The 25,439-nt window shown below is 50.3% G+C and overlaps 6 protein-coding genes across 6 annotated transcripts; 3 read left to right on the top strand and 3 right to left on the bottom strand.

Annotated features, from left to right (window-relative positions):
* The first annotated feature begins 102 nt into the window (after positions 1 to 102).
* On the top strand, positions 103 to 4,185 carry ASPSYDRAFT_68812 (GTPase BMS1). The gene is made up of 4 exons (XM_040850448.1): positions 103 to 289; positions 380 to 450; positions 520 to 609; positions 676 to 4,185. Exons 1-4 carry the CDS (start codon positions 232 to 234, stop codon positions 4,009 to 4,011), a joined length of 3,555 nt encoding a protein of 1,184 aa, XP_040702867.1. The 5' UTR covers positions 103 to 231; the 3' UTR covers positions 4,012 to 4,185.
* A 723-nt stretch (positions 4,186 to 4,908) lies between these two features.
* On the top strand, positions 4,909 to 6,417 carry ASPSYDRAFT_89780 (uncharacterized protein; the record flags this gene model as incomplete). Its single annotated transcript, XM_040852216.1, has 2 exons — positions 4,909 to 5,376; positions 5,431 to 6,417. 2 exons carry the CDS (start codon positions 4,909 to 4,911, stop codon positions 6,415 to 6,417), a joined length of 1,455 nt encoding a protein of 484 aa, XP_040702866.1.
* Positions 6,418 to 6,945: 528 nt separating this feature from the next.
* ASPSYDRAFT_58242 (putative lactoylglutathione lyase (Glo1)) lies at positions 6,946 to 7,681 on the top strand (the record flags this gene model as incomplete). The annotated part of the gene is made up of 2 exons (XM_040849499.1): positions 6,946 to 7,569; positions 7,640 to 7,681. 2 exons carry the CDS (start codon positions 6,946 to 6,948, stop codon positions 7,679 to 7,681), a joined length of 666 nt encoding a protein of 221 aa, XP_040702865.1.
* A 266-nt stretch (positions 7,682 to 7,947) lies between these two features.
* Positions 7,948 to 11,137, bottom strand: ASPSYDRAFT_45490 (CCCH zinc finger and RRM domain protein). The gene is made up of 5 exons (XM_040847054.1): positions 10,782 to 11,137; positions 10,596 to 10,714; positions 9,895 to 10,524; positions 8,806 to 9,830; positions 7,948 to 8,707 (listed from the first exon to the last, which is right to left on the bottom strand). Exons 1-5 carry the CDS (start codon positions 10,844 to 10,846, stop codon positions 8,327 to 8,329), a joined length of 2,220 nt encoding a protein of 739 aa, XP_040702864.1. The 5' UTR covers positions 10,847 to 11,137; the 3' UTR covers positions 7,948 to 8,326.
* Positions 11,138 to 11,529: 392 nt separating this feature from the next.
* Positions 11,530 to 14,581, bottom strand: ASPSYDRAFT_45489 (elongation factor 2). Its single transcript, XM_040847053.1, has 6 exons — positions 14,498 to 14,581; positions 14,403 to 14,418; positions 14,242 to 14,299; positions 13,521 to 14,176; positions 11,677 to 13,455; positions 11,530 to 11,615 (listed from the first exon to the last, which is right to left on the bottom strand). Exons 1-6 carry the CDS (start codon positions 14,503 to 14,505, stop codon positions 11,598 to 11,600), a joined length of 2,535 nt encoding a protein of 844 aa, XP_040702863.1. The 5' UTR covers positions 14,506 to 14,581; the 3' UTR covers positions 11,530 to 11,597.
* A 1,119-nt stretch (positions 14,582 to 15,700) lies between these two features.
* On the bottom strand, positions 15,701 to 25,379 carry ASPSYDRAFT_151346 (putative fermentation associated protein (Csf1); the record flags this gene model as incomplete). The annotated part of the gene is made up of 3 exons (XM_040842091.1): positions 15,701 to 25,178; positions 25,241 to 25,276; positions 25,324 to 25,379. The coding sequence occupies 3 exons, from the start codon at positions 25,377 to 25,379 to the stop codon at positions 15,701 to 15,703; spliced, it is 9,570 nt and encodes a 3,189-aa protein (XP_040702862.1).
* Positions 25,380 to 25,439: the final 60 nt, after the last annotated feature.

The following is a 25,439-nucleotide window of genomic DNA, read 5'->3' as shown; positions in this document are numbered from 1 at the left end:
TAATGGTTCTTATCGATAAGCCTTTCCGCCTGAGGCACACTGCAGAAAATTAATCGGCGCTAAGAACATCCGCCCCGAAAGAAAAGAGAAATGCGATTTCATCTCGAGCTAGCTTGACAGAAAAAAGAGAGCAGCTCACCGTCGATTATTTCCGGGAGATTTTTCTTTCAGTGCAGGAGGATATAGACTTCCTGAGAGGTCTTTGACCTCGTTTTCTCTTTTTTTTCTGCAATGGAGCAGCAATCGAACAGGGCCCACCGGGTCACGAAAGAAAAGAAGAAATATGATGGTCAGTATACCGTTAAACAAGCTGGGCGCAACGGCGCCATGCTATAATGGATCATAGGATCAGTTGCTTACTTTAATGCTGGAAATATAGGACCGAATCCGAAAGCTTTCGCGTTCTCGAACCCCGGTAAAGGAAATAAAGCCGGCGCGAGATCCCACGATGTATGGACGATTTCTCTCGCATTCCGAATGCTTTCCGGAGCTTGTCGCTAATTTTTATTGCGGATATAGATTAAAGAGAAAAGACTCCATGTCCCTCTGGTTGATCGTTTGCCTGAAGAGGCTCCCCCGCTCGTTGTGGCTGTGGTTGGACCGTCCGGTGTGAGTATCCTTTTTCGCAGAGAAATTCAAGTGCGCGTGGTTTAACTTATCTTTTTTCCCGTATAGGTTGGCAAGACGACTCTTATCAAGTCCTTGATTCGCCGATACACCAAACAGACACTTAGCACACCCAATGGACCCTTGACCGTGGTGACATCCAAGCGCCGCCGTCTCACCATCCTAGAATGTCCTTCAGACTCGCTTGCAAGCATGATCGACGTGGCCAAGATCGCGGATATTGTTCTCCTGATGATTGATGGGAATTACGGATTCGAGATGGAGACGATGGAGTTTTTGAACGCCCTATCTACCAGTGGTATGCCCGGAAACGTTTTCGGTATTCTCACGCATCTGGATCTTTTCAAGAAGCAAAGCACCCTACGGGCCGCCAAGAAGCGCCTGAAGAACCGGTTCTGGAGCGAATTGTATAATGGAGCGAAGCTATTCTACCTCTCCGGTGTTATCAATGGCCGCTACCCCGACCGTGAAGTTCATAACCTCTCCCGCTTCCTTTCCGTCATGAAGAACCCTCGGCCTCTCGTATGGCGCAACTCGCACCCCTATGCCCTTGCAGATCGCTTTCTGGATATCACGCCGCCGACTCAAATCGAAGAGGACCCGAAATGTGACCGGACTATTGCATTGTACGGTTATCTGAGAGGGACAAACTTCCCGGCTCAAGGCGCTCGCGTTCACGTTCCTGGAGTCGGTGACTTGACGGTTTCAGGGATTGAAGCTCTACCCGACCCTTGCCCGACGCCGTATATGGACCAGCAGATACAGAAGGCCACCGGAAAGGCAAGCAAGCGCAGATTAGGTGAGAAGCAGAAGCTACTTTTCGCACCCATGTCCGACGTCGGAGGTGTCTTGGTCGACAAAGATGCTGTCTACATCGATGTAAAGACCTCCAATTTCAACAACGAGGAAGATGAGGAGAAAGCTACAGACCGAGGCCTAGGTGAGCAACTTGTGGTTGGCTTACAAGGCGAGCGGAAACTTCTTGGAGAGGCCGATAGTGGTGTCCGTCTGTTCCGTGGTGGAGAGACCATCACGAAGGTTGATGACGAAGAACCCGGTACCGGAAGGAAACACAAGAGACAAGTGCGGTTTGCCGGCGATGACAATCAGGATGCATCCGAAGAAGATGAGGGCTTCGAAAGCGCAGAGGATGAGGAAAATGATGAGCCAGATCAGGATGACATACAAGACGGCAGCGATGACGAAGGCGAAGGCGATTTGGACGTTTCGGCGCCTGCAGACTTCGGAGAGCGCTTCAGAGAACGGCAAAACGGGAATGTATCACGTCAGGAATCTGATGTTGCGTTTGCAGATAGTGACTCGGACCTTGGCTCTATATCCTCTGTGGAAGACCAGGTCCTTGACAGCGACGAAGACGAAGAAGATGAGGATGAGGATGTCAACGAGGAAGACGATGGAACCGTCCGTTGGAAGGATAACATGCTTGCCAACGCTAAGTCACTTCATTCCAAGCGCCCACGTTACCGCATCACGGATCTCTCGCGCATCATGTATGACGAATCGATAACACCTGCTGATGTCATTCGACGGTGGCGCGGCGAGGAAGATGATGACGAGGAGCCGGAAGATGAAGATGACGAGGATACCTTCTTCAAGAAAACAAATGTTGAAGAGGAAGAGCAAGCAGAGTACCGTGCTGTTCCGGAGTATGACTACGATGAACTGGAGCGGAAATGGCGGGACGAAGAACTGATCGAGTCGCTGCGCAAACGCTTCGTGACCGCTAAATTATCTGGTGACGGCGAGGATGATGAAGATGAGGATCTTGAAGATGCCTTTGGCGACGACGATGAGGGGGATGGTGCCTTCGAGGATCTAGAGACGGGAGAAGTGTTCAATGGAATTGAAGAAGACGAAAACGACGACGGTGAGGGCGGCGAAGAAGACAATGGCCCTGAAGACCTGGAAGCCGAGCGCGCCCGAAATGCTAAAAAGAAAGAAGACTTGAGGCTCCGATTCGAAGAAGAAGATCGCGAAGGTTTCGCGAACTCGAAGGATAATTCGCGGCAAGACGGTGGTGAAGCCGAGGAGGAATTTGGAGAGGATGAATGGTACGACGCACAAAAGGCGAAAATGCAGAAGCAAACCGACATCAACCGCGCCGAGTTCGAATCCTTGGACCCTACTTCCAGAGTCAGAGCAGAAGGCTTCAAAGCAGGAACATATGCGCGTATCGTGCTTGAAAAGGTCCCTTGTGAATTTGCTACCAAGTTCAATCCTCGCTATCCCGTCATTGTTGGCGGTCTGGCACCGACCGAGGACCGCTTTGGATATGTCCAGATTCGTATCAAGAGACACCGCTGGCACAAGAAGATCCTAAAGAGCAACGACCCGCTTATTTTCTCCCTTGGCTGGCGCCGCTTTCAGACTCTCCCTATGTACAGTACATCGGACAGTCGGACCCGTAACCGAATGCTGAAGTACTCCCCAGAGCACATGCACTGCTTTGGTACATTCTACGGGCCACTTGTTGCCCCCAATACCGGTTTCTGCTGTGTGCAGTCTTTCTCAAACAAGAACCCCGGCTTCCGGATAGCCGCCACCGGAGTAGTGTTGAGCGTGGACGAGCACACGGAAATCGTGAAGAAGCTCAAGCTAACTGGTGTGGCTTACAAAATCTTCAAGAACACAGCCTTCATCAAAGACATGTTCAATTCGTCTCTTGAAATCGCCAAGTTCGAAGGTGCAGCCATTCGAACTGTATCTGGGATTAGGGGTCAAATCAAGCGAGCCTTGAGCAAACCCGACGGGTGTTTCCGTGCAACGTTCGAAGACAAAATTCTGATGAGTGACATTATCTTCTTGCGCGCATGGTATCCCATCAAACCTCATCGCTTCTACAACCCGGTGACCAACCTATTGGACTTGGAAGAGAATGGAGAATCCGGTGATAACGGGTGGCAGGGCATGCGACTGACGGGCGAGGTCCGACGCGAAAAGGGTATCCCAACGCCCTTGAACAAGGATTCCAAATACCGTCAGGTCGAGCGGCCCGAACGCCACTTCAATCCTCTCCGCGTCCCGCGGCAGCTGGCTGCAGACCTTCCATTCAAGTCCCAGATCACGCGAATGCGCCCGCAGAAGAACAAGACTTATCTACAGAAACGTGCGGTTGTTCTAGGCGGCGAGGAGAAGAAGGCCAGGGATCTTATGCAGAAACTCAACACCTTGCGAAATGAGAAGCAGGCCAAGCGTTCTGCAAAGCAGGAGGAACGCAGAAAGGTGTACCGTGCCAAGGTTGCAGAGGGTCTAGAGAAGAAGGCAGAGAGGGAAAAGAGGGAGCGCAACGATTACTGGCGGAGAGAGGGCAAGAAACGAAAGAACGATGATGAGGAAGGTGGCGGAGGAAAGAAGCGCAGGTAATGAGTTTAGCTTCCTTTCAAGCCAGCTGCATATATATCCGCTGTTAAAAAGTGTATGGGTTTATATTGTACCTACAAGTCGCATTGCCGATGGCGTTTAGTGATACCTACCCAGTAAAACAATCCAAGATTCTAGACATTGGCAAATGTGATTCTTCCAAGAAAACCCAGATCGAACTCACTTCAAACATTCATTGCAGTTCTATAATATCGCCATTTCCATCAAGAATGCCTTCGCTATAACCTGACACCTCAGGCAAAGTAGCGCACGTGACCGTGCCGCAGACGCGTCGATCGCACGTGTCGGACCGTTGACGCTGTGACGGCGACCAAGTACCAAGCCAACTCCCTCCTCACAGCAGCAGCAACTAACAAGCCGGGCCAAAAGAAAACTACTTCCCGGCAAGTATTATTTCTATTTTGTGCCGACATTTACGGGTCCAACATGTCCTGAGCGTTTCCGCCTGTGTCTTCTTCGCACCTTGGCTCCAAACTCCGACCCATGAGCCCGCAACAGCTTCAAGTGGAGACAAAAACCGGTCAACGTCAACTTGTTGCTGGGTACGGTCGTAAGGACCCGCGTGTGCAACTTCTAGGGACATGTTCCTTGCGGCGATCGCCTTGACGAATATTACTTAAGAAGCCAACTCTTTGACTCAATAACTTGGTTTGGGGACCTTGATTTCCTTCGCATGTTTTTGTGTCAACGCCCAATCTGGGGTATGCCGAATCCGTCCATACCTCGCATTTATTGGAGCCGCTGTCTATTTTGTGGGCATAGATCTGTTCTGAGCAACCCCTGAAGCCGCGTATTCTGTGAATCCTCGTCTCGTGGATCCGGAGAAGCTTGTGTGACCAAACTTGACAAGTACAGTGGACGTTGCTGTTCTCCGATACAATGGATGGCTCGCTGCATGTCGATAGGCACCAAGGCGTGCAGAGTCCAAAGAAATTATACCAGCACGAAACTAGTTCAAATATCAAAGTACCGGAAACGCCGGATAATTATTCTGCGCGCTTTCCAGGAGTACGTCCCATATCCCTGAATTCGGATTCGAGGACGCATTTGAATGCGAATGGTGCTTCTGCAGCCCATAAAAAGTGGCTGCATGGATCTCCAGAGATATCTCAAATATCCCCGCTGTCCCCGGATGGCTCGCGCTTAGGGCACGAGAGTGAAACGACACAGGTGGGTGGTGGTCAAGGTGTAGGTGGCGAGAGCGACACATCACGACTGGAAGCTCCCAGGTACATGAGACCTTCCACAAATCCACCCGGTGTTCCAAATGCGTCGAGACTTGGTGTCATTGGGCGGCGCCGATCTCAGAGCATAGGCTCTGGGCCGCGCGGTGCTAGAATTGCTGCAGTATGCCTCTCGCACTCTGGCACTCCCTACTAATGAAATGCTGATCGTGTCTAGTTATCCGTCCAGTTACGCACGCGCCTATCCTATGCGGCCGCTAAAGTCGAGAAAAGGCGGCATCCGCATTCAATTCAATGCCAGCCACCGATAGGACTGCTGCAGAAAAATAGTTCGACTCCGATTCTTAACTTGGAGACGCTGTCTCAATCGGGTCAGCCGCTTTCAATGGATGATATTGATGATCAGCGTTTAATCGAAAACGGTTCACCCAATGGATCTACTGTTTCCGCGCCGGACGCTCCAGGAACATCTAGCTCTCATCCTTTTGAAACTCATATGGGACAATCTCCAGTAAGTGTAGCGAGTGGCCTATATCCACGACCGCAGCCAGATCCCCAGAAACACATTGGACGTGCATCATCAGAGCGACCGGCTCCTCCAAGGCTGGCTCCACCAGCAGACATCGGCCCCGGACGTGGAAGTGGCCAGCGGCGTCGCCCAAACCCAAATACTCCTGGTAGCTCCTCACGCGACGCACTGTTTCCTCTACACCGACGCTGTCATTCACAGCAAGACTTCCAATTAGATTCAGAAGTTGACCGAGTTCCTGAAACACCGCCCCTTCGACCTTCAACTCTGAACAATCTTGCTCCTTACAACGCATTTTCTGATAACTCGCAAAGTTCTTCAATGGAGCAAGACGCTATCGAGACTCTGCTTTTCATGTCCAGCCCTGGAACTTCGGGGTATCATTCCAACTCTCAAAACTCACAGCACAACCAGGAGGTTAGGAATGTTGACAGTAGCACTTCGCTAGGTGTGCAATGGCACGGAAATCTCGATGGCAATCATTTCAGAAACAGACAGCCTGACCGTCACTGTAATATTGAAACGCCGGCTGGGGATGAGATTGATTTAATTCTGGACCATATGCACAGTGATAGTGATGACAACGCCAATCATGTCTCGGATCGCTCAACGCGTGCTGATACTAACTCCCGGGCGACTGATACGGAAGGACACAGTTATCGATATCAAACATAGCGAGCTATGCGTTGATCATTACATGCTCTCTTGGTTACGATGATTAACGCTTGTGGAAGCCATAACCACAGGCTCCACGGTTTCGCCGCGTTGGTCAGTGAAATGCATCTGCACTATGCCTCTTCTAAACCATTGCTCTGCGAAATGCGTAGCCACGATGTGCCTTCGCATATTTGGGTATTTCCCGTGGTAAGCCGGGGAGTTTGTGGATAGCCCCACGGGGCCAGCCGCAATACATACCACTGAAGAGTCTTGCACTCGCCTTTATTGGTGCAGAGAACTACCCACCTATATGCCATTGCTGGGATAGAAATACCTTGTTCTCCCCCAATTTTCTGAGGTGCTCAAGGAATATTTCGCGGAGTCTGACGTGTCTAACTGCCTGGTCCGAGAACGTCGAGCGTCGTGATCTACATTGATTGCCAACTCTCCAACGCAGAAGGAACACAACAATTAAGACTACAGCACCCACACCCTCAATCGTGAAATCCGCGGCAGGTTATACAAAACAAAGGTCAATTTCTTAAAATGGGCGATTCGCAGACCTCTCCGTCACCTTTCGAAGTTGGAGCTTTCCTCCCCGGCGGCCACCATACGGACCCCGCGCTCCCGGAAAATAGCCCCACGGCCGGGTTCAAGCTAAACCACTTCATGCTTCGCATCCGCGACCCAAAGCGCTCCCTCCACTTCTACATTGACCTCATGGGCATGCGCACGGTCTTTACCATGAACACTGGCCCCTGGACTATTTACTATCTTGGCTATCCATCTACTGCAGAAGACCGCGCAGACCTCTCCGCCTGGTCTGCCAAGGTCGGAGATCCCCGCACGCTCACACAAACCCTAGGCCTGCTTGAGCTATACCACATCCACGGGTCAGAAAAACCAACTGCTGACGGTGGGTACGAGATATCTACTGGCAATGCCCCTCCCAACCTGGGCTTCGGGCATTTAGGGTTCACAGTCCCTGATGTTCCTTCGACTGTTGAGCGTCTGAGAAAAGCGGGCGTGCCCATTCTCAAGGAATTAGGCGTCACTACTCGCGAGAGCATACCGCTGAGCTCATGGGAGGAGAACCGCGGTGTCGGTGTCGGCGATATTCATTCTAATTATAAAGCAGTATTTGACCAGATTGCATTTGTGACTGATCCCGTGAGCGGCCTTCCATCCCCAAACTGATACCTCTAAAGCCGTTGAACTTAGTTAGCTAACAAGGCATCAGGATGGATACACGGTAGAGCTTGTCCCTCAGGCCATGAATTAGTTGGGGTGATATCTTCACCCCAGAGCCGTCAGGATGACCTACACAATATACATTAGAACCGCATACTAGAATAACATAAATTTGCTTTTTGAATTCTCATGTTGCCTTCAAATCGACGTAGAGTTTTGCATTTACGAACAACCTATGCCTTATTGCTTGGTGAGAAGATTCTCTGCTCCGTTATATCGTGTTTCTCTGACCCTCCCAAAGATACTCATTAACGAAGAACCGGACGAGTTAATGTCATTTTTGTTTAATATTCAAACGTGCCTATCTATTACCCACCCGCCCCCTTTCCTCCAGGGTTTATTTCGGGTTTCAGCTCCATCGTGCTTTCTCTCCCAACAGCGCACATGAAATAAGTGGGAACGTGACTTGCTCTATCATATAGACAACGCTTGCTCCTGTGATTTGATGACGGAGAGAAAGAAGAAAGCAGAATATGTGTGGGCGTTGGGTTATAAGCAATATAGAAGGATGACTAGATGCCGATTTGTAACAAGTTATTTTGACCCATAGCCCGGTTGAGTCGCCACGTAATGAAATAAATATATATTATCTAGAACCCCACGACAAACTAACCAGGAGATGCAACCCGGTAGAACTTGAATGACACATTACGCTAGGTGGCATCATCATATCAGATCACTCCACACCCCAACTATCATCGACCTCCGCGACATCATAATCAACGTCAGCATTCATAGTCCCATGCCCCTCCTTCCCGCGAAGGGCACCGGCTGAATCGGCAGGTGCGGAATCCATAATCGTATCTTCGTCAAAGCCGGCCTTATCATTCAGATCAGACGTTGCTGCAGAAGTTGATTGGTGGGGCGGTTGACTAGGTGAGGCGGATGGAACGGAGATAGGTGGGTTTGGAACCCAGGTTAGCTGGATTTCGCCAACTGATGGGATATTCCGAGGTCCAAACATGAACTTCTCGGCGATATAGCGTTCCTTGAATGCGATAATAAGAGAGTCGTCTTCATTGGGGTTTGGGGTGATGGATTCATATTCGCCGACGCCCTGCGATTGTTCAGTTAGGGCTACTTGGAAAGTTTTCATTTTTTGGGGATTGTGATTCAGGATTGGATAGATCAGGGATAAAGGTGACGCAGACTTACAATCAAAAACTGCCGGAACGCCTCGTCCTGCTCGGAGTTTGGCTTTATGCCCGATACTGCAACGCGCTTCGGGCGATTATCGAGGCGCAGGACGCCACCGCGGCCGCGTACTGGGAACCCGCCCCGGCCGCGATAGGAGCCACGAAAGCTCGAATCGTAGCCGCGGCCACGTGGTGCAAAACCGCCCCTACCGCCAAAGCCTCTCCCACGGCCGCGGAAAGACGAGCCGGTGTCACGGGAGTTGTTGGGGTCTAAGCCTAGGCTCTTGGCCTCAGCTTCGAGGGCTGCAAGCTGGGCTCGTAGTTGCTTGGTTTGCTCGCTGGCATTTTCGTCAGACGGAGATTGGGTTGCTCCTCCCTCTGGAGTGGCACTGCCGGATGTGGTGCCTCCACCGAGTCTCTGCAGCAGCCGTTGCTTTTCCTCTTCCTGCTTCTTGAGCAGCTCTTCTCGTTGTTTTTCTAGGTCTTGCTTCGCCTTTTCTGTTTCTTGGCGCTGTTTGTGTTTCTCTTCGTAGGACTTCTGCGCTTCTTCCTGCTGTCTTTGGAATTCCTCCGCATCGAAAGGTTGGGAACCCTCGCGGTTGCCATTTGCACCGGGACGTTGATCGTGGTCCCTGTCTCCTTTTGGCTTATGCCAGTACACTTTGACAAATCGGTTATCGAATATCACCTTCGGGCTAGACCATGCTGCTTTCGCCGTAGCATGGTCACCATATGTGATTAGGGCAAGCTTCCGGTGCGGCTGAAGTGAGATGTCTGTTATATCTCCGTATTGAGAGAAGAAATCTCTAACTGTGAATTCATCAAGCTTGTCGTCGGGAATCTGCTCCACAACGATTGTTTTCACGGATGGGTCTTCACTGGGCCCAGCAGCGGAAAACTCAGACCGACGACCGCGGTTAGCAAAGCCGCCCCTGTCGCCGCCACGACCACGACCACGGCCGCGACCTCGATCGCCTCCCCGCATTGGAGCGTCGGGCCGGCGTTTAAAGTCAGAAACGATGTTGGATGATTTAGGGTCGTACTCTGTGGCATTCACAGTCAGCACATGTATATCTTGCAACAAAAGGTTTGAGAATAGCACGCTTACCATCATCCTTCGAGGCACCTGGCACTGTGTCATGCTGATACGGACAAGCAGCACCCAAATAACAGATCCCCTGTGTCTCGTAGAAAGGGCATCTTTCCGTACTCTTGGGCCCCATTTGGTTTGGCTGCTGGCCAGAGGCCCCACCTCCCGGCGGCATAGGCATGGGTGGCATACCTGGCATCTGCGGGAATCCCATGCCTTGCATCGCCATCATCGCTGCCATTGGGTCATTTTGGTCGAAGCCAGGGAAACCCGGAGGCATGGCCGGGAATCCACCAGCAGATGGATGAGGGAACTGTCCGTGCCCAGAGTGGCTGTCGCGAGCCATCCAGTCGCCTCGGCCACCACGCCCACGGCGGGGGTTCTTGAAGTTGCGGTGATGCGGAATGCCCTCACGACCCGGGTCTTCATTGAACCCATCATCGTAGGTGCGTTTGCGGTTCATATATGAAGCGTCACCGGGTGTCTGAGGGTTGTATGCGCCGTTCAAAGGTCCCGTCGGCGGGTATGGCCCTGCAGATGGTTGAGGGGCTGACCCTGCACCTTGGCCATCTTGTGTCTGGGCCTTTGCCGCAGGGGCCTGCTTAGGCGCGAACGTAGCAAAAAGCTCTTCGACAAATTCAGTAGTATCTGGATACCCATAGCAAGTTAGATAACGAATGCTTTTCCACAATGAAAGCCGCAGGGTAGGTCAAACTCACGCTCGCTCAAAAAGTCCTTAAGACTTTCAACAGAGGCATTCCGTATTTCCTCATCCGGTGCATCGGACCGAATGAGAGCTAAAACGTAGTCCGCAAGCACATCCGAATCTGCATCCGAGCTATTCTACTGTTAGCCGACGAGATTGCCACGAAACGCTTGTTGTGCGCCTGATTGAACCGCCTTACATGTCCTCCAGCTTTTTCACCACCCATGCCTTGACTTCCGCCGCCTGGTCTTCTGAAAGCTGCATGTCGAAGCAGTGCTTATCGAAGGCAATACGTCGGGAAGAAATGAATTATTTGTTTCGAAAATGTAAGAGCAACGCGGGAGCGAGCAGAATGGGAGGGACCGCCGTGAAAGTCGGTTTCAACGCACAAGTGGCGCGGTTCGAAGGGTTGGTATTTCGCGCGATATCAAGTCATCGCATGGATGATATGTCGAGTGCGATAATAGGTGTGCAAGACAAATGACGCAAGAGCAATATAGCAAAAAAAAAAAGAGCGACCTTTGCGGGCCCGAGCTTGGGATGCGCGAGAACCAGACGCGGATGCTCACGTGACCACATGGGCTCCGGCTTTCCAGCTCCCGTCCCGCCATGGATCGAACTACTACCTATTATAGCGTTGGAACAGTCAGCACAAGGCAAAAAAAATTGTTAATTAAACACTACTCTTGCTACATTGGAACAGTTTGAACATTGAACAATATAATATCTTTTCGTGTCCAACTAGAGAATAGCAACTAATACGTAAAAGCCCTCGTAGTCGTTAACATAACAAAAGGAAAAGCAAAAGGCCTTAGCAAATGCATGAGCACACCGGTTTCTACTACTCTAGTTAATCGAGAACCCATACGACATTAAGCTGTATTGCATCGGTTTATTTTTCTTGCACGGTTGTCTCCCTTTTAGCATTGGCCGGGTATTGCGTTCATCAATCTCATAAACATAGGATTCCAATCCAGACAGACTTGAAACCTAGTCGGGTTTGCATAGAACGTTTTTACAGCTTGTCGTAGTACTGTCGAGAATGTTAGCAACCGGACAGATCTTATCCATGAGTAATTCGTAGGAAGACTTACGTTCTCGTAACCAGGGACCACCTCCTTGATACCCTTGCGCTTACGCATCTCAGTAACGATCTGACCAGGCTTGGTGGTGGGGTCAAGAGGAGATCCACCAGGAAGGATAGCCCAGTGGTCAAAGACGGATTGAGGGAAGGCCTGGCCACCAGTGGCCTGGCGAAGCTCGCCGGGGAAACCGAAAGACTCGTTGACGGGCAGGTAAGCCTTGACAGTGAACAGAGGAGTACCGACACGCTGCTCCTCGGAGTAGACGTGACCACGGCGGCGGGTAAGGACACCGTAGATACCACCCATGGCCTGCTCGGGCACCTGGATCTCGACGTTGAAGATGGGCTCCTGGATACCTGGCTCGGCAAGCAGAGTAGCAGCGTACAGGACACGACGAGCAGTAGGGATGATCTGACCACCACCACGGTGAATAGCATCAGCGTGAAGGGTAACATCAAGGATGTTGAAGCGGACGGAGCGCAGGGGCTCCTCTGCAACGGGACCCTCACGGGTGGCCCATTGGAAACCGGAGACAACAGAGTCCTTGATTTCGTTGAGGTACTGGACGGCCTTGGTCTGGTCGACCAACAGGTTGGCACCAGTGGTGTCGGGACCGAAACACCAAATCTTACGGGCATCGGTGACATCCCAGCCGTGCTCATCAGCAAGGACACGAGCACGAGCCTTGAAGTCGTCACGGGGGGTGATCTTGCCCTCCTCGATAGCCTTGGAGACTTCCTCGTCAAGGGGCTCGGCAGTGAGGTAGAGACGGTTGTGCTTGTTGGGCGACTTGGACAAAGCAGTCATGCTGGAAGTGCCACCGACAGTCTCACGGTAGGAAACGACAGGGTCGGAGATACGGAGGGGAACACCAGCGTGGTCTTCCTCAAGATCCTTCAAACAAATCTCGAGGTGAAGTTCACCAGCACCGGCGACAACGTGCTCACCGGACTCGTTGATCATGGTCAGGACACAAGGGTCGGACTTGGACAGACGCTTGAGACCTTCAACAAGCTTGGGCAGATCACCAGCGTTCTTGACCTCGACGGAGCGCTGCACGACAGGGGAGACAGAGAACTTCATGACCTTCAAGTTGTGGGCGGTGTCGGAGGTGGTGAGGGTACCAGACTTGAGCAAGAACTGGTCAACACCAACAAGACCGACGATGTTACCAGCAGGAACGTCCTCAATGGGCTCAACGAAACGACCCATCATCAGAATGGTACGCTGGATGGCCTTGATGAAGAGATCTTCCTTCTTGCCAGGAGTGTAGTTAGGGCCCTGGATGCGGACCTTGAGACCAGAGCGGACGGTACCGGCGTAGACACGACCGAAGGCGTAGAAACGACCCTTGTCAGAGGTGGGAACCATCTTGGAGACGTAAAGCATGAGAGGGGCCTTGGGGTCACAGTCACGGATACCAATGCAGCACTCGTCATCAGCAGGACCCTCGTACAGAGTCTCGGCACGGTACTTCTGGGCAGTAACGGGAGACGGCAGGTGAATACAGATCATCTCCAACATGGCATCAGCAGCAGGAAGGAACTTGCGCATGATGGTCTTGAGGAGCTGCTTGCCAGCAAGCTCCTTCTCGTCGTTGGCGAGCTTGACTTCGATCTTTTCGAGGAGAGCAGGGATCTGGTCCTTCTTGTCGTTGTTAACGAGGTGGAAGATCTTGTAGATGGGGTCAAGAATGAACATGTTGAAAGCACGCTCAACGGGCTTGCCGTCGACTTCGGGTTGAGTCTTGGTCCACTTCTTGGTCTTGGGGTTGAAGTAGTTGTCACCCTGAAAAAAAAAAAATATTAGCCAAATGATACCACGGAGAGCGACAGTGCAAGTTGGTTGCTTACCCAGAGGCGCTCCAACATCTTCTTGCGGTCAACACCGAACTTCTTGGCGAACTTGACGGCGAACTGGCGGACAGTGAAAGCCCAGCCGTGAAGACCGGAACCGAAAGCAACGGTACCGTTAGCAGGCTCGATCTGCACGTTGCCAAGAGCAGGGTCTTCGTAGGTAGCGATGATGACGTTGACGGACTCAACGGTACGGAGGAAAGACTGGTACAGGTCCTCCTTCTCGACCTGGAGTTCGAGAAGCGAACGGTCGACCTTGTTGATGATAAGGACGGGCTTGATACGCTCAGTCAGAGCCTGGCGGAGCACAGTCTCGGTCTGGACGCAAACACCAGAGACACAGTCGACGACGACAAGGGCACCGTCAGTGACACGGAGAGCAGCAGTGACTTCAGATGAGAAATCAACGTGACCGGGGGAATCGATCAAGTTGATCAAGAACTCAGAGCCATCGACGGCCTGAGGAATTTCCTTAAGATCCTCCTCATCGGGGAACTTGGCGTAAAGAGAAATGGCAGTTGACTTGATAGTAATACCACGTTCCTGTTCATCAGGACGGGTGTCCATGAAACGGGCGTCACCAGCCTTGGACGCAGCAATGATACCGGCACGCTGGACCAGGGAGTCACTGAGGGTGGACTTTCCGTGATCGACTATTGTAAAACTCAGTATTAAAAGTTACCAGGGAGCAGCAGCGGGGGCTTTATCTAGTACGCACCGTGAGCAATGACCGACATGTTACGGATGTTGGCCTTGCGGTCCATGAGGGACCGAAGCTAGTAATTGTTAGTTCCATATTACCTCCAAGTCGATAAGAGAAAAATTTTATAGCTCCGGGGGGGCTCTCGGATATCCATGGGTGATGGGGGGCCGGCATACCTCCTCGATAGTGAAGCTGTAAAAGCGAATGTTAGCACACAGATCAAAAGCATTTTTGCAATAATCACCATGATGGCGAGGGATGAAGAACGTACTTGACCATTTTGGCGGCTTTTTTCTGTTAATGCCTGAGAGGCGGGGGTTTTGTGAGGGGGAAGAAAAAGGGAAGAGAAAAAAAAGTAAAGCAGAAAACGACACACAAGTGACAGGACCGAGAGCTAGCTCGACCTGAAGATGACCTGGGATATGGGAAGGTCTATGTGCGCTGCTCCAGAGGGAGAGACTGAGATAGAAGAGGGTTGAAAAAGAAGAGGAGGGAGAGGAGGGGAAGGGAAGTGGAAGAGTGAAAGCAAGCGAGTTAAGTGGTCGTGGGGCCGGCCGGTGGTTGGATTTTTCCCGAGTCCAAATCTGGGATGTGCGTTTTTTCCACCCAATTCCCGCTTGTGCCCCTCCGCCGTTTATCTCCGGCGTCAGCTTTTCTTTGGTTGTTTTTGGCCTTTTGACTTGATATTTACTTGCCATGACTGTATAGATGCGAGTGACTGTCTTCGATTGGGACGGTATCCAGTCCGTCGTCTGTACTGCAGGTGGCTTTGGTCTCCGCCCTCGGTCGTCCATGGGCTTTACATCATGAGATCCGGTAGCTAGTCATCATAGACTTCCTCTCGCCAAAATTACTCATGTCTGACTCAAAATAAGCCTCCAAAAGCCTTTCTTCTCTTCACCAAGGCTACGCGGGCAGTTACATACCAGCTGATGCTATCTGTATCCGCTGGAATCCTAAAAGTTCAACTATGGTTGGTAAGCGTTTCGCTACAATTTTGCAGGGCACACCGCTATGCTGTTTGGAAGCTCTCCCGACCAATCATTCTCTCCAAATTAAATCAGCGTCTACGGTTTGTCGCCACTCCATAGATTGCCGGTTGGGACTTTTGGGACTGGGAGAGCTGTTCTCTGTTAATTTCCGCAGCCCTGGTGAGGGGCATTGGTGGGGTAGCAACCGCTTATTAATCGTCAGAAGCTCTGAAAGCTCTGCAAAACCACAATATTTGATTGGACACGTTCTGTTGAATCGGGACTCACAGTCCCAAACAGGCTTAGCTCTAGCTGTTGACCCCGCCCAATCCGGCTTGACATGGCGCTGCTTTACGACGGACTGACAGACTCTCTTCTTGATTCTACTCCTGAAGCGGAGGTACGATATGAATACCATTTATTAATAAACTTGAGTACAATCGCACTGGTAATATAATACAAAAAATACATTATGCACGGATAACGCCGCTTGGAAATGGCCACTAAGAGGACCACAGTATCTTAGCATAGGCGTCCTCGACCTCCTTGGCTATCTCCAACAAAGTCACAATGATGATTTGGTGCGTAACATTGGGAAGCTTGTCTCGTTGAAGGCCAATCCACTCTAGTGGCGGTGTCGCCTCGCCCATATCACGCAGTTGCGGGGTCTCGATCACCGGTGGCTCCATTGCCACATACTTGTATCTGGACTGCGGCACATTGACGACGGCAGTAATCTTTTCTTGCTGCTCACTCTTGTCCCCGCCACCTTCAGCATTCAGGCCTCCTGTAATGCGAACGGCCGATGGCGGAAGCGGCTTGCCTAGTCGTGAAGCCAATGCGCGAGAGTGAGCCTCCCACATATCGCGGATGAAACTGATGCGTGCGTAGTTCCATCCAACGTCGACCTTTCCTTCGAAGCTGCTGCGGAAAACATACTCGATTTGTGTAGACCCTGGTCCTTGCCACGTTTCCATGCCGGCCACGACTCGGGGAACCTTAAGGATCGTTCCGCCAGTGGTTTCTATCACGCGGGTCGCAGTCTCGTTGACAAGCAGTTGCTCAACAGCCACAGGTTCAGACCGAGTGATGGGGGAAAGTGCGACACGCAATTGTCCTAGCGTGAGTCCCAATGCGCTATGAATTTTACCTTTGTCCAGTGACACGTCGAACCGAGCTTGGGCTTCGCGAGCTTCCAACTTGAAAACATGGTTGTCAAAGAATGTGCTTGGGAAAACTCCAATATGGACTGCATGGATTGTCACGACCACACCAGTATGCAGAGAAATCGGAGCAAGCTCCGATTTCTCTTCACTTCGCTTTGCCGCTTTGTGAGCCGACAATTCGGTCCGATCAGAGAAAACAGAGCCCTTTCGACGAAGATACCTCTCAATCTCTCTCAGCGACGCTTCATAAGCTGCTTGTTTATCTTGCATAAGCCTCTGCCAAGCCTGGAATAATGCAAGGGATTGAGATGCAGTCAAAGTTGTGCAGAACACCTGGACCTGTCCACCGTCGAGGATACTAAACAATCTCTCATTTGACTCATCAGAGGATCCTTCAACATTGTACATCAAAAAGTCAAAGGATGCTATATGTGCAATAAGGAACGGCTGGTAATCAAAAGACACCTTGATCTGAAGCTGATCAAAAGATATCGAAGCCTGTATCAACGGAGTCTTGATGTCTGAATAATAATCAGGCCAATTGATAGAGGAGCGGAGTCTGATCGTTTGAAATTCAGCCAGGCCACTGAGCCTACCCTTGCTTTCGATCCCTACAGATTTCAGGCCGACACAAAGGATCTGCTCACGAGCAGATGTCTTTCTCGACGACAACCATAGGTCATCAATTGCGAATTGTGCCTTGCCCAACGTTGAACCCATATCAAGTTGAATTGCCACCTTTTCGATCGCAATAGTGGTGTTCAATGGGAATGCCGGTGTCGAAGCTAACTGCTGATAGCGCTGTACGATATAGGCCTGCGTCTCTGTTGGCCGTGGCTCGAAGCTTGGGCTCGAATTCAAGGAGTCATTTGCCGGCAACCATATCTCACGAAAGAGTAGGAGATCTTGGACTTGCCTCGCGTTGAGCATAACCTGCATTGGGCTCACCCGTAGCGCGGCCGAGATTCCTTTCGATTTACCTAAATGTCGGCTGTTCATCAATGACATGATTATCGAGTTTACCTCAAAGCCTGCCGTTGACTCGTTAGAGTATACGTGTTTTACAGATGCCCCGAAATCATTGAATGCCATCGAAAGTGCGAGGAACCGCTCATCATCATCAGATTGAACAGTGTTGACTGCGACATAGACGCTCTCAAATCCCGCGGTGGCTGCGACTCGAGCAATAGGTTGGCAGCTCAAGCTAAACTCTTGTTTACAAATCAGAAGGCCAAGGTTCAATTTGCATCGGCCGAGTACTGAGGTGGGGTCTTTGCCTTCGAGGGGCGTTTCCTGCATAAGTTTTTGTGGCTGCAGCATTGTGGTATTGGAGGGTCTTCTAGGCTTTGACTGCTGCTCACCCATGACTTCTTTCACTGTGGCAGATACCTGCTTCACCAACGGCACAATGCTTGGGTATAAGACATTTGTGGACGCGTCAATCTTCAATTCTGCATTAAGCGTGGAGTCTTCACGGGCGGCATCCTCAAACTGAACCTTCAGTGCGACACCAGGCGCACGTAATGTTGCAGTAGCTGAAGAGTCGTCTCGGACATACTGACCATACTTCGACTCTGACGATCTATTTCCTTTCAAAGTAGCTGAAAGAAGGGTTTGTTGATCGTTATTCTGCCTCCCTTGCAGGGAAACAATTGCACCGGCAAAGTCAACGTCTACAAGAACCGAGCGCAGACGTTTGTTCCCAAATAAAGAACGCTGTTTCGTACTATCGTCAGACGGTTTTGACATGCTGATAGCGTTGGCATCGCGGATAGTCTTGACCGCAGAGGCAATCGAGTTTCGTATCATGTTTCCAGGCAAGATGAAATCAGACGTGGCGCGTATATCCAACGATTTCCCTGCAGCTTGGAGTGCCACACGAACATCTTTGGCCATTGAAGTGTAAGCAACATTGAAAACCAATTCCGGTAGTAAAGCGGAGTTGAAAGCCCGTTTCCGCCTATTACCCGAGATAGGAACCATCTGTAGTTGGACATCCTCGATCCGAAGCTTAGCAGCAGTCGTTTTCTTGTTTGACAAATTCACACGCTTGATTGAAAACACCATATCGTCAGGCCTGCGGTTTGATGTGTCCTGGGAGAAAGTAGCCATGTTCCAAACCACCTGGATATTGTTAAGGGCTAATGAGAATATGGCACCGAAAAGGTCATCCCCATGGGCGCCATCATTGGGCATATTGACACGGGGGATTTCTGGAGCTTTGGGTTTCGTCTGGGAACGAACTCGGTGTCGTAGCTGCTTCAAACGCTTGACTTCATGAGAGAGGTCCATAGTTTCCATCCGTTCCTGAAGATGAGCAGCTACATCCACAATAAGCGCAGCCGCCTCGGGGAAAAGCTCGATATCACAGTGTTCGCTGGTAAGGTGGAACGCTTGCAAGGACTTTCCATTTTCATCGGTCGTAGAAGTCCCTTTGACCTTGGCATCAACCGTGAAACTGCAGTACGACTGAGCACTGAAAGTGCCCCTTTTGCTCAAATCAAAGCTTATCTTGGAGGTGTCGACTTGGAATTCGGGGTACTCCATCGGATATCCAGCTCCTAGGCCATTGTCGAGCCGCATTCGTATCATTCCAAGGCTGAACCCCATGTCGGCCGAGTAATTCTGGCTATTCAATCCAGGTGCAGTTGCGTGTATCTTGGTTCCTGCCATTGTTGTTCGGGCCCTATAGAGAAAGATTGAGTCCGATGTGTCCTTATGTTGCGGCGGCACACTATCCAGGTCAAGTACTTCCCGGGAGTGCAGTTCCAAGGACTCCATGTTTTGTTTGAGATCAGAGATCAGGTGGGAGAATTCGGGCCTTGTTAGGACGCCAAGGAGGCTTCGCACCGCGCTTGCCTCAAGCTCTATCAGCTCAATTGTGATATCGACCTCCATTTCCGTACGATTTGGTGATATGTTCGCCATTACTCGACCGTTGATCGGCGGTATGACAAGCTCCGCCAAGGGTTGCCAATTACCCCACTCGTTGGAGAGGAAAGCATGGCGGTTCTGTTTCAAGTCGAAGTCGATTTTCATTTTCGGTTCTAACCGAGATATGATGGAAGCTCTCGCTACTTCACCAGAGATAACGTACGCCAGGGATGGCAGGATGCTTAGGGCTAAGCGATAGTCATCCAGGAATGTGGCAACCTGAAACTTATTCTGCGAGGACTTCTGGACTGTAGTCTTCGTAGGAGACTGGGGATCCGGCAATTTCAAGTTTTTGATGAGTTGGTGAACGAACTGAACCTCATCATCAATTAAACGGTCCGCCGTATGAGCAAGGCTCAATGGGTCATCATTCACGTCAAATCTTAGTTTTCGGCTCGACAAGACGACTTTCCAATCATGCTTCATTTCGGCCGCTGTTTTCTCAGTAGTGCGAGAGCAGTAGACATGGGGATCTGTAAATCTCCATTGCATCATGACCTTCGAGAGACTGGACAGGTCCACAGAAGAAGTTCCAGAGCTTATTAGCAGGCTGGCGCTCTTGCTCTGGCTAGCTAAAGGCTTGAGGACGGCTGAACTTCTGAGGGCTCTCCCAGTGATCGCAAGTTTAAAATTGATACCATCGACAATCAAAGCTCCTAAATCTGTACCGAAGATGAACTGCAGATTGTCTTGTTCTTCTATCTCACTCTCAGGGGGCTCATCCGAAATTGCAGATTCCAGTGTGACGGTAGACATGGCCTTCACCAGCCCCTCCACTAAATCTAGAATCTCCCACCTAAGGCGAAGATTGATCGAAGAGCAGTAAGACTCCACAGTGACCAGAGAATTTGACTTCGGCTCAGGGCTCATTGGCTGGTCCTTTCGGATACTAGACGTTATGACCGAGGATAAATCCTCGATAACAAAATCGCTCTCTCTCGGTCCAGGATCGATAGAGAAACGAAACAATTTGACTGTAGAGGAAAAGCAAGCCGTCGGCGAGGCACCTCCAGAGGTCGTATCCAGTGAATCCCATATCCGTCGCATCACGTAGCTCTTTTCGACGTGAGCTAGATCCCAGGCTCGCCACTGATCAAAGCTAGAGAGAACGACACTCTTCGCATTTGGGAGTAGCGTAATGTCATCTAACATGCACTGGTCGACTAATTCTCTTTGTTGCTTAGTCGAGAGGTTATTAAAGACGTTCCGTATACGAGAAAGGATCTTCCAAGAATCGTGGTGTCGTAAATGTCCAGAGGCGATCCTAAGCATATAGGAGACGCGAGTTAAGAAGGCGGGGTCCGGTATATGTGCAGCAGATTGAGTGAGGTAATATATGAGGAAGCGTAATCGTTTATGCCGACGTGTGGAGTTATTCTTAAACCCGGATGTTGCAGAGTCAAGCATGGTGGTTGTGCGCCGAACAAGGTAGGCGAGCTGTTCAACGGACTTAGTGGAGGTGACTGTCTCAAATGCACGCACTTGAAAACTTGACCTCATGGGAAAGGTCACAATCCAGAAATTAACGTCTCCCAAGTGACAGCTAACTTGAGATTTCTGCCGGTATTGGTCAACTTGGCTACTTTCGACTGATATCGATAGCCTTTCAGCGGCCGCATGCGCAGTGATGGTTTTGGTGATACCCGCAGTAAGATCCCCCTTTTTCCGATCGATTCTTGTCCTAAACTGGGTGTTCAGGCGAGAAATTTCCAACTTGTATTCGTCCTTGAAATTTGCCTCGTTATCGTCGGAAAATTCGGAATCATTGACCAATTTCATTGAAATCGCTGGGGCTTGAACAGAGAAGCTCGTAGCTTTCTTCGGTCTCTTCAAAGATTTCTCAGAGGTCATTATATCTGATATAATGTCTTTCTGCAGCGTATCGATCATGTCAACCGGGTGTCGAAGCTCGAGAGAATCGAGTAATTCCGAAAGTAGGAATAGAAATTTTGGTGTGCAAATGCCCCTTACTCCCTTGTGCAATTCAACGATAAAGTTGGTATGAGTTGTATTGTCATTTCCAAACGATGGAGACCGATAGTCAGAGTTCGGCGCCGTACGGTCTGCTTGGGGAGTGCCAATACTTGACACTTGACTGGGAGGCAGTCGAGACGTGTTCAATTTCGTGAGATGGAGGGTAAATTCAGGGATGTTCCAGGCGCTTGCATTATCCTGAGACGCCTGTCGGGAAGAGTTTTTCCCATATCGGGGTGGGATATACTTGCCGTCGTCCCTATCCTGCCTAGTATATCCCTGATATCGACGTATGGAAGATGACACACTCCGGGTTTCGTTCATACTAGCTGTCCCTCCTCTTACTCTGTTCCCGCTGCTTGATGCGTCTGAAGGCAGAAGAAAGCTCCTTGGGCTGCTTCTGTCCTGAGCATAAGCCTCTGGTGATGGACCCAACGATCCAAAATCTCTGATTAGAGGTTCAGGCATCGTCGGTATGGCGATAGTGGGCCCGGGTGTCGCATCGTGATCTGGATACCGAAAATCCTGTTCAGTATTGTCCCAGTCAAAAAGCAGCCATGGGGTTCGTTGGGTTCTCTGGTCGTGGGCTCTAATATGATCTTGTTGAAGTTTCCGGTCATCAACAATGTCATTCTTTCGCTGCACCATCTTCAGATTTATGGAAGTTTGAATCAAAGCTTGCGGAAGGACGTCAGCGTTGCCAGATTTACCAATAGAGGTGCGGTCGATTGTGGCAACAGATAGGTCAGGGATAAGCAGTCCCATACGCTTTGAGAATTTTGCATTTGCCCAGTCATTAAACTTCGTCGTCACTGCTCCGGACTCCAGTATAAGCGCTACTTTGTCCATGAGAACGGAAATATGAACCAAAGCAATTTGAGCCCGTAAGAATGTCACATCGTGCAGGGCAATTGGGAAAAGAGGCGGAAGAGCATTCTCCTCGTTGTCAAAGGAAAAATCGAAACTCTGTAATGCACTACCCAAAGACGACAAAAATTGGGGAGAGCATTCACCAATTATACTCCCGATGTCAAAATCCCAATTGCAAACGTAAGTTGGTTCGGAAGGAGGGAGGCCAAAAATGCGATGTCCATATACTGAAGCACCATCTATAAATAGTTGAGTATCCGATATTACGGGACGCTCTTCCTTCACATGTGATTCCAATGCAGCTCTCAACGGGGCAAGTGAAAATTGTAGGTCCATGTAGTAGTTCGTAAACCTTAAGTCGATATCTAGACAAGGGGCGGTGAGTCTCACGTAATTATGATCGTCATATAGATTCTCCGGTAGAAGAACACATGGATTGTCAACCGTGACATGCAAAACAACGTCTAGATCATTCGTTTTCTTGTTTGGGTTGATTCCATCGTGTGCTGCAGAAGCATCCCCGGCATATGCAAGCTCTTGGTATTCCTCGAGGGTCTTGAAGTGCACATTCTCGCCGAAGTAATTCTCCTTCACGGTCATGAATGACTTGATAAGAAACCCAAACGAGTACAGTTCGGGGGAGATTCCACGCAGGTTGAGCAGTAAAGTATCTGTCAGTTCAGAGGAGGTGGAAAGAAAGTAGTTGTAGGTGCCATCGATTGTCAGGGTATCCAAGGCGGCTGTTGTTTTGTTCTTCAAGAATGTATGCAATGTGTCCCACATCGGGGCAACGAAATCAATTTCCGCCCTTCGAAGAGAGACATTGAAGTCCACAGCATTTTGCTCCGCGCAAAATTTGTCCAGTGGAATATCAATATCCGAACTTAGCTCCCTACCCTTGATAGCAAGTAACCGGTTGTCACTGAGGTCGGTAGGGTCGCTGACGATGTTCGAGTCGTTGACGTTAATGAAAAGCTGGATATTCGTAAAAGAGAGGCTTAAACGGTAGATGAAGGGAACGAATGTGTAGTAATCCGATGGAGGGGCGGAGCCCCAATCTGTGATTAGGTCTGTTAAAAGGAATATATGGTCCCTCAACAGAAAGAGCTCCATGTCATGATTCTTAACGTCAAATTTCCATGTACGGAGCGTTCTCCAAGAGAGTGGAACCGAGAGGTCACAAGTAATGAGTTGCCTTGGACAGCTCCACAATAGTGCATGGTTGACACTCGACGACATCTTCGAATCACGAATGTCAATGTCAAGCTGACTTGCAAATCCCGACTTCCCAGCCGCCATATCCATGGTATAGTTGATAGTTGAGTTGTCGGCGATACGGAGTGAAAACCACCCAAAGGGGCGAATATCAGGTCCAATGTTGCCTTTCTCGCCTTCTGCAGCCCGGGTCCTTTTTCTGCGTTGTTGCTTCTTCAATTTGGATGCACCTCGTACTGCATCCCCACGTCCTTTCCACTGCCAATCTTTGGACGGTTCACGTGTGGGTATACGAAGGATGGTTTCTTGATCGAATTCAACTCGGAACCTAAAGACTGAGCTCTGTCTTGGTTCTCCTGGGCGCAGAGGCTCCGCAGGTTGGGAATTTCGGTGGGCATTTGGAAAAAAAATGTTTTGCAGGCCGACACGTTCCCTATCAGCCCATGGTCCGTAGTTGATAATTCCACCATCAATTTTCACGTCAATGCCCCATTCGGGTGGAGGGCCGCCATTGATATCCTGAGATGTCGCGTATGTCGCACCTTCGGCAATGGAATGCGCTCTCACGTCCCCAGGGATATCCCAAAAATATATGACAGTCATGCCGGGGCTATCCAAAATCGTGGAAAACCTGCCGTAATCTATTGCGTCCCATTCAGAATGGTCATCTTGACTGCCTTGGTCTAAATAACGAGAAAGACCAACCCAGCGGGAATCACGACTGGTATCCATTGTGTTCCGTGGGTTTGTACTAGCGCGCTTGTCGGAAATATGGAAGGATTCGACTGAGGTCTGAAAATATGGGATAAGGTCGCGAATACTATGCCAAACCCTGCGTTTCTGGAACTGGTAGTTAAATATGGTGTCCCTTTTCCGTTTTGTTCCGGGCTTCTCCTCCTGTGTTGTGCTTATCCCCTGCGCAGCGGCTAGTTGGGACTGTTTGTAATCCGGATTGGGCCTCATTTGCACAACTGGATGGTCAAATTTGAAGCTGAACACTTGTCGGTAAAGGTCAAGTGAGCTGGCTGCTGAACAAGCCTCGATTAAACCAGTCGCAGATTCGAATGTTGTAGTCAGGACAGATCTCGTGTTTTCATTTCCCATGACTATCGCACCCTTATCACAATCAATTTTCAAAGGCAAAATTTGGAGCAGGCTCGGCAATCCAGACTCAATCTCCTGTCCGGAGGCATCGCTTTGTTGGGAAACCCGTCTACCCTCGTCTGCCTCATTATGGGCCGTGTCACTGTCAGCTGGGGGTGTCTGATCAAATAGCGTCGGATTAGAGAACGTGGTGGTAGGCGGGTTGTCCTTGAAACTAGCGTCTGATGATGCGCTTCCAGATCCAGATGACTGAGTTGACTCTGCGCGGTTGAATCCAGCGAGAATGCCATCATAAGCCGGCGTCCGATTATATATAAACCATTCTAGTCCGTAAAGTTTAGTCGTGATACGACAAGGGAGGTCAGCGGTGCAGTCGACCCCTCCTTTCTCGCCAATGCTGCCGACCTTGCTGCCACCATTTTCAGCATCTTCCGGCGGTTGGAATCCTGTCCAGGTCGTAGATCTGAAACACGAGAGATTCGTGCGCCTCACCGCATGCTTCCAGAAATTCCAGGTGATAAATCCTCCGTGTATGAAGATTGTCTCGTTCACCCCGTGATATCGAATGCCCTTAAAAAAGACCCTCCCTCCAATAAGGGATATCTGGAGCGCGTTTATGTCGACATAGGCGCGGTAGTAATGCCACGTGTAGGCCCGTATGCCGTACGATAAAAGTGTCGCAAAGAGTCGATTAAAATAGAGTAGGAAGAAAAGGACCCTAGAGTAAGATTCTTGTTAGCCGAATGCCCTAGTAGCTGTGTAGGGGTCAATCCAACTTACAGGATACAAGACACAATGATCTGGAGAAGAAAGAACCTATAAGACGGTGAGAAAGGCCAAGCTAACCACAGCAGGGGCCATACCAATTGAAACTTGGATCCGGGGTCAGGGCCAAAGTCGTGAATGATGAAGCGGACATTTCGCAATACCCGTGGAGTTGCCGATAGCCCTCAACATGGCCGCCAGAATCAAATAGCTT

This window comes from Aspergillus sydowii (genome assembly GCF_001890705.1).
Source record: "Aspergillus sydowii CBS 593.65 unplaced genomic scaffold ASPSYscaffold_5, whole genome shotgun sequence".
Taxonomy (NCBI): Eukaryota; Fungi; Ascomycota; class Eurotiomycetes; order Eurotiales; family Aspergillaceae; genus Aspergillus; species Aspergillus sydowii.
This window is presented reverse-complemented; position numbering and strand designations above follow the sequence as displayed.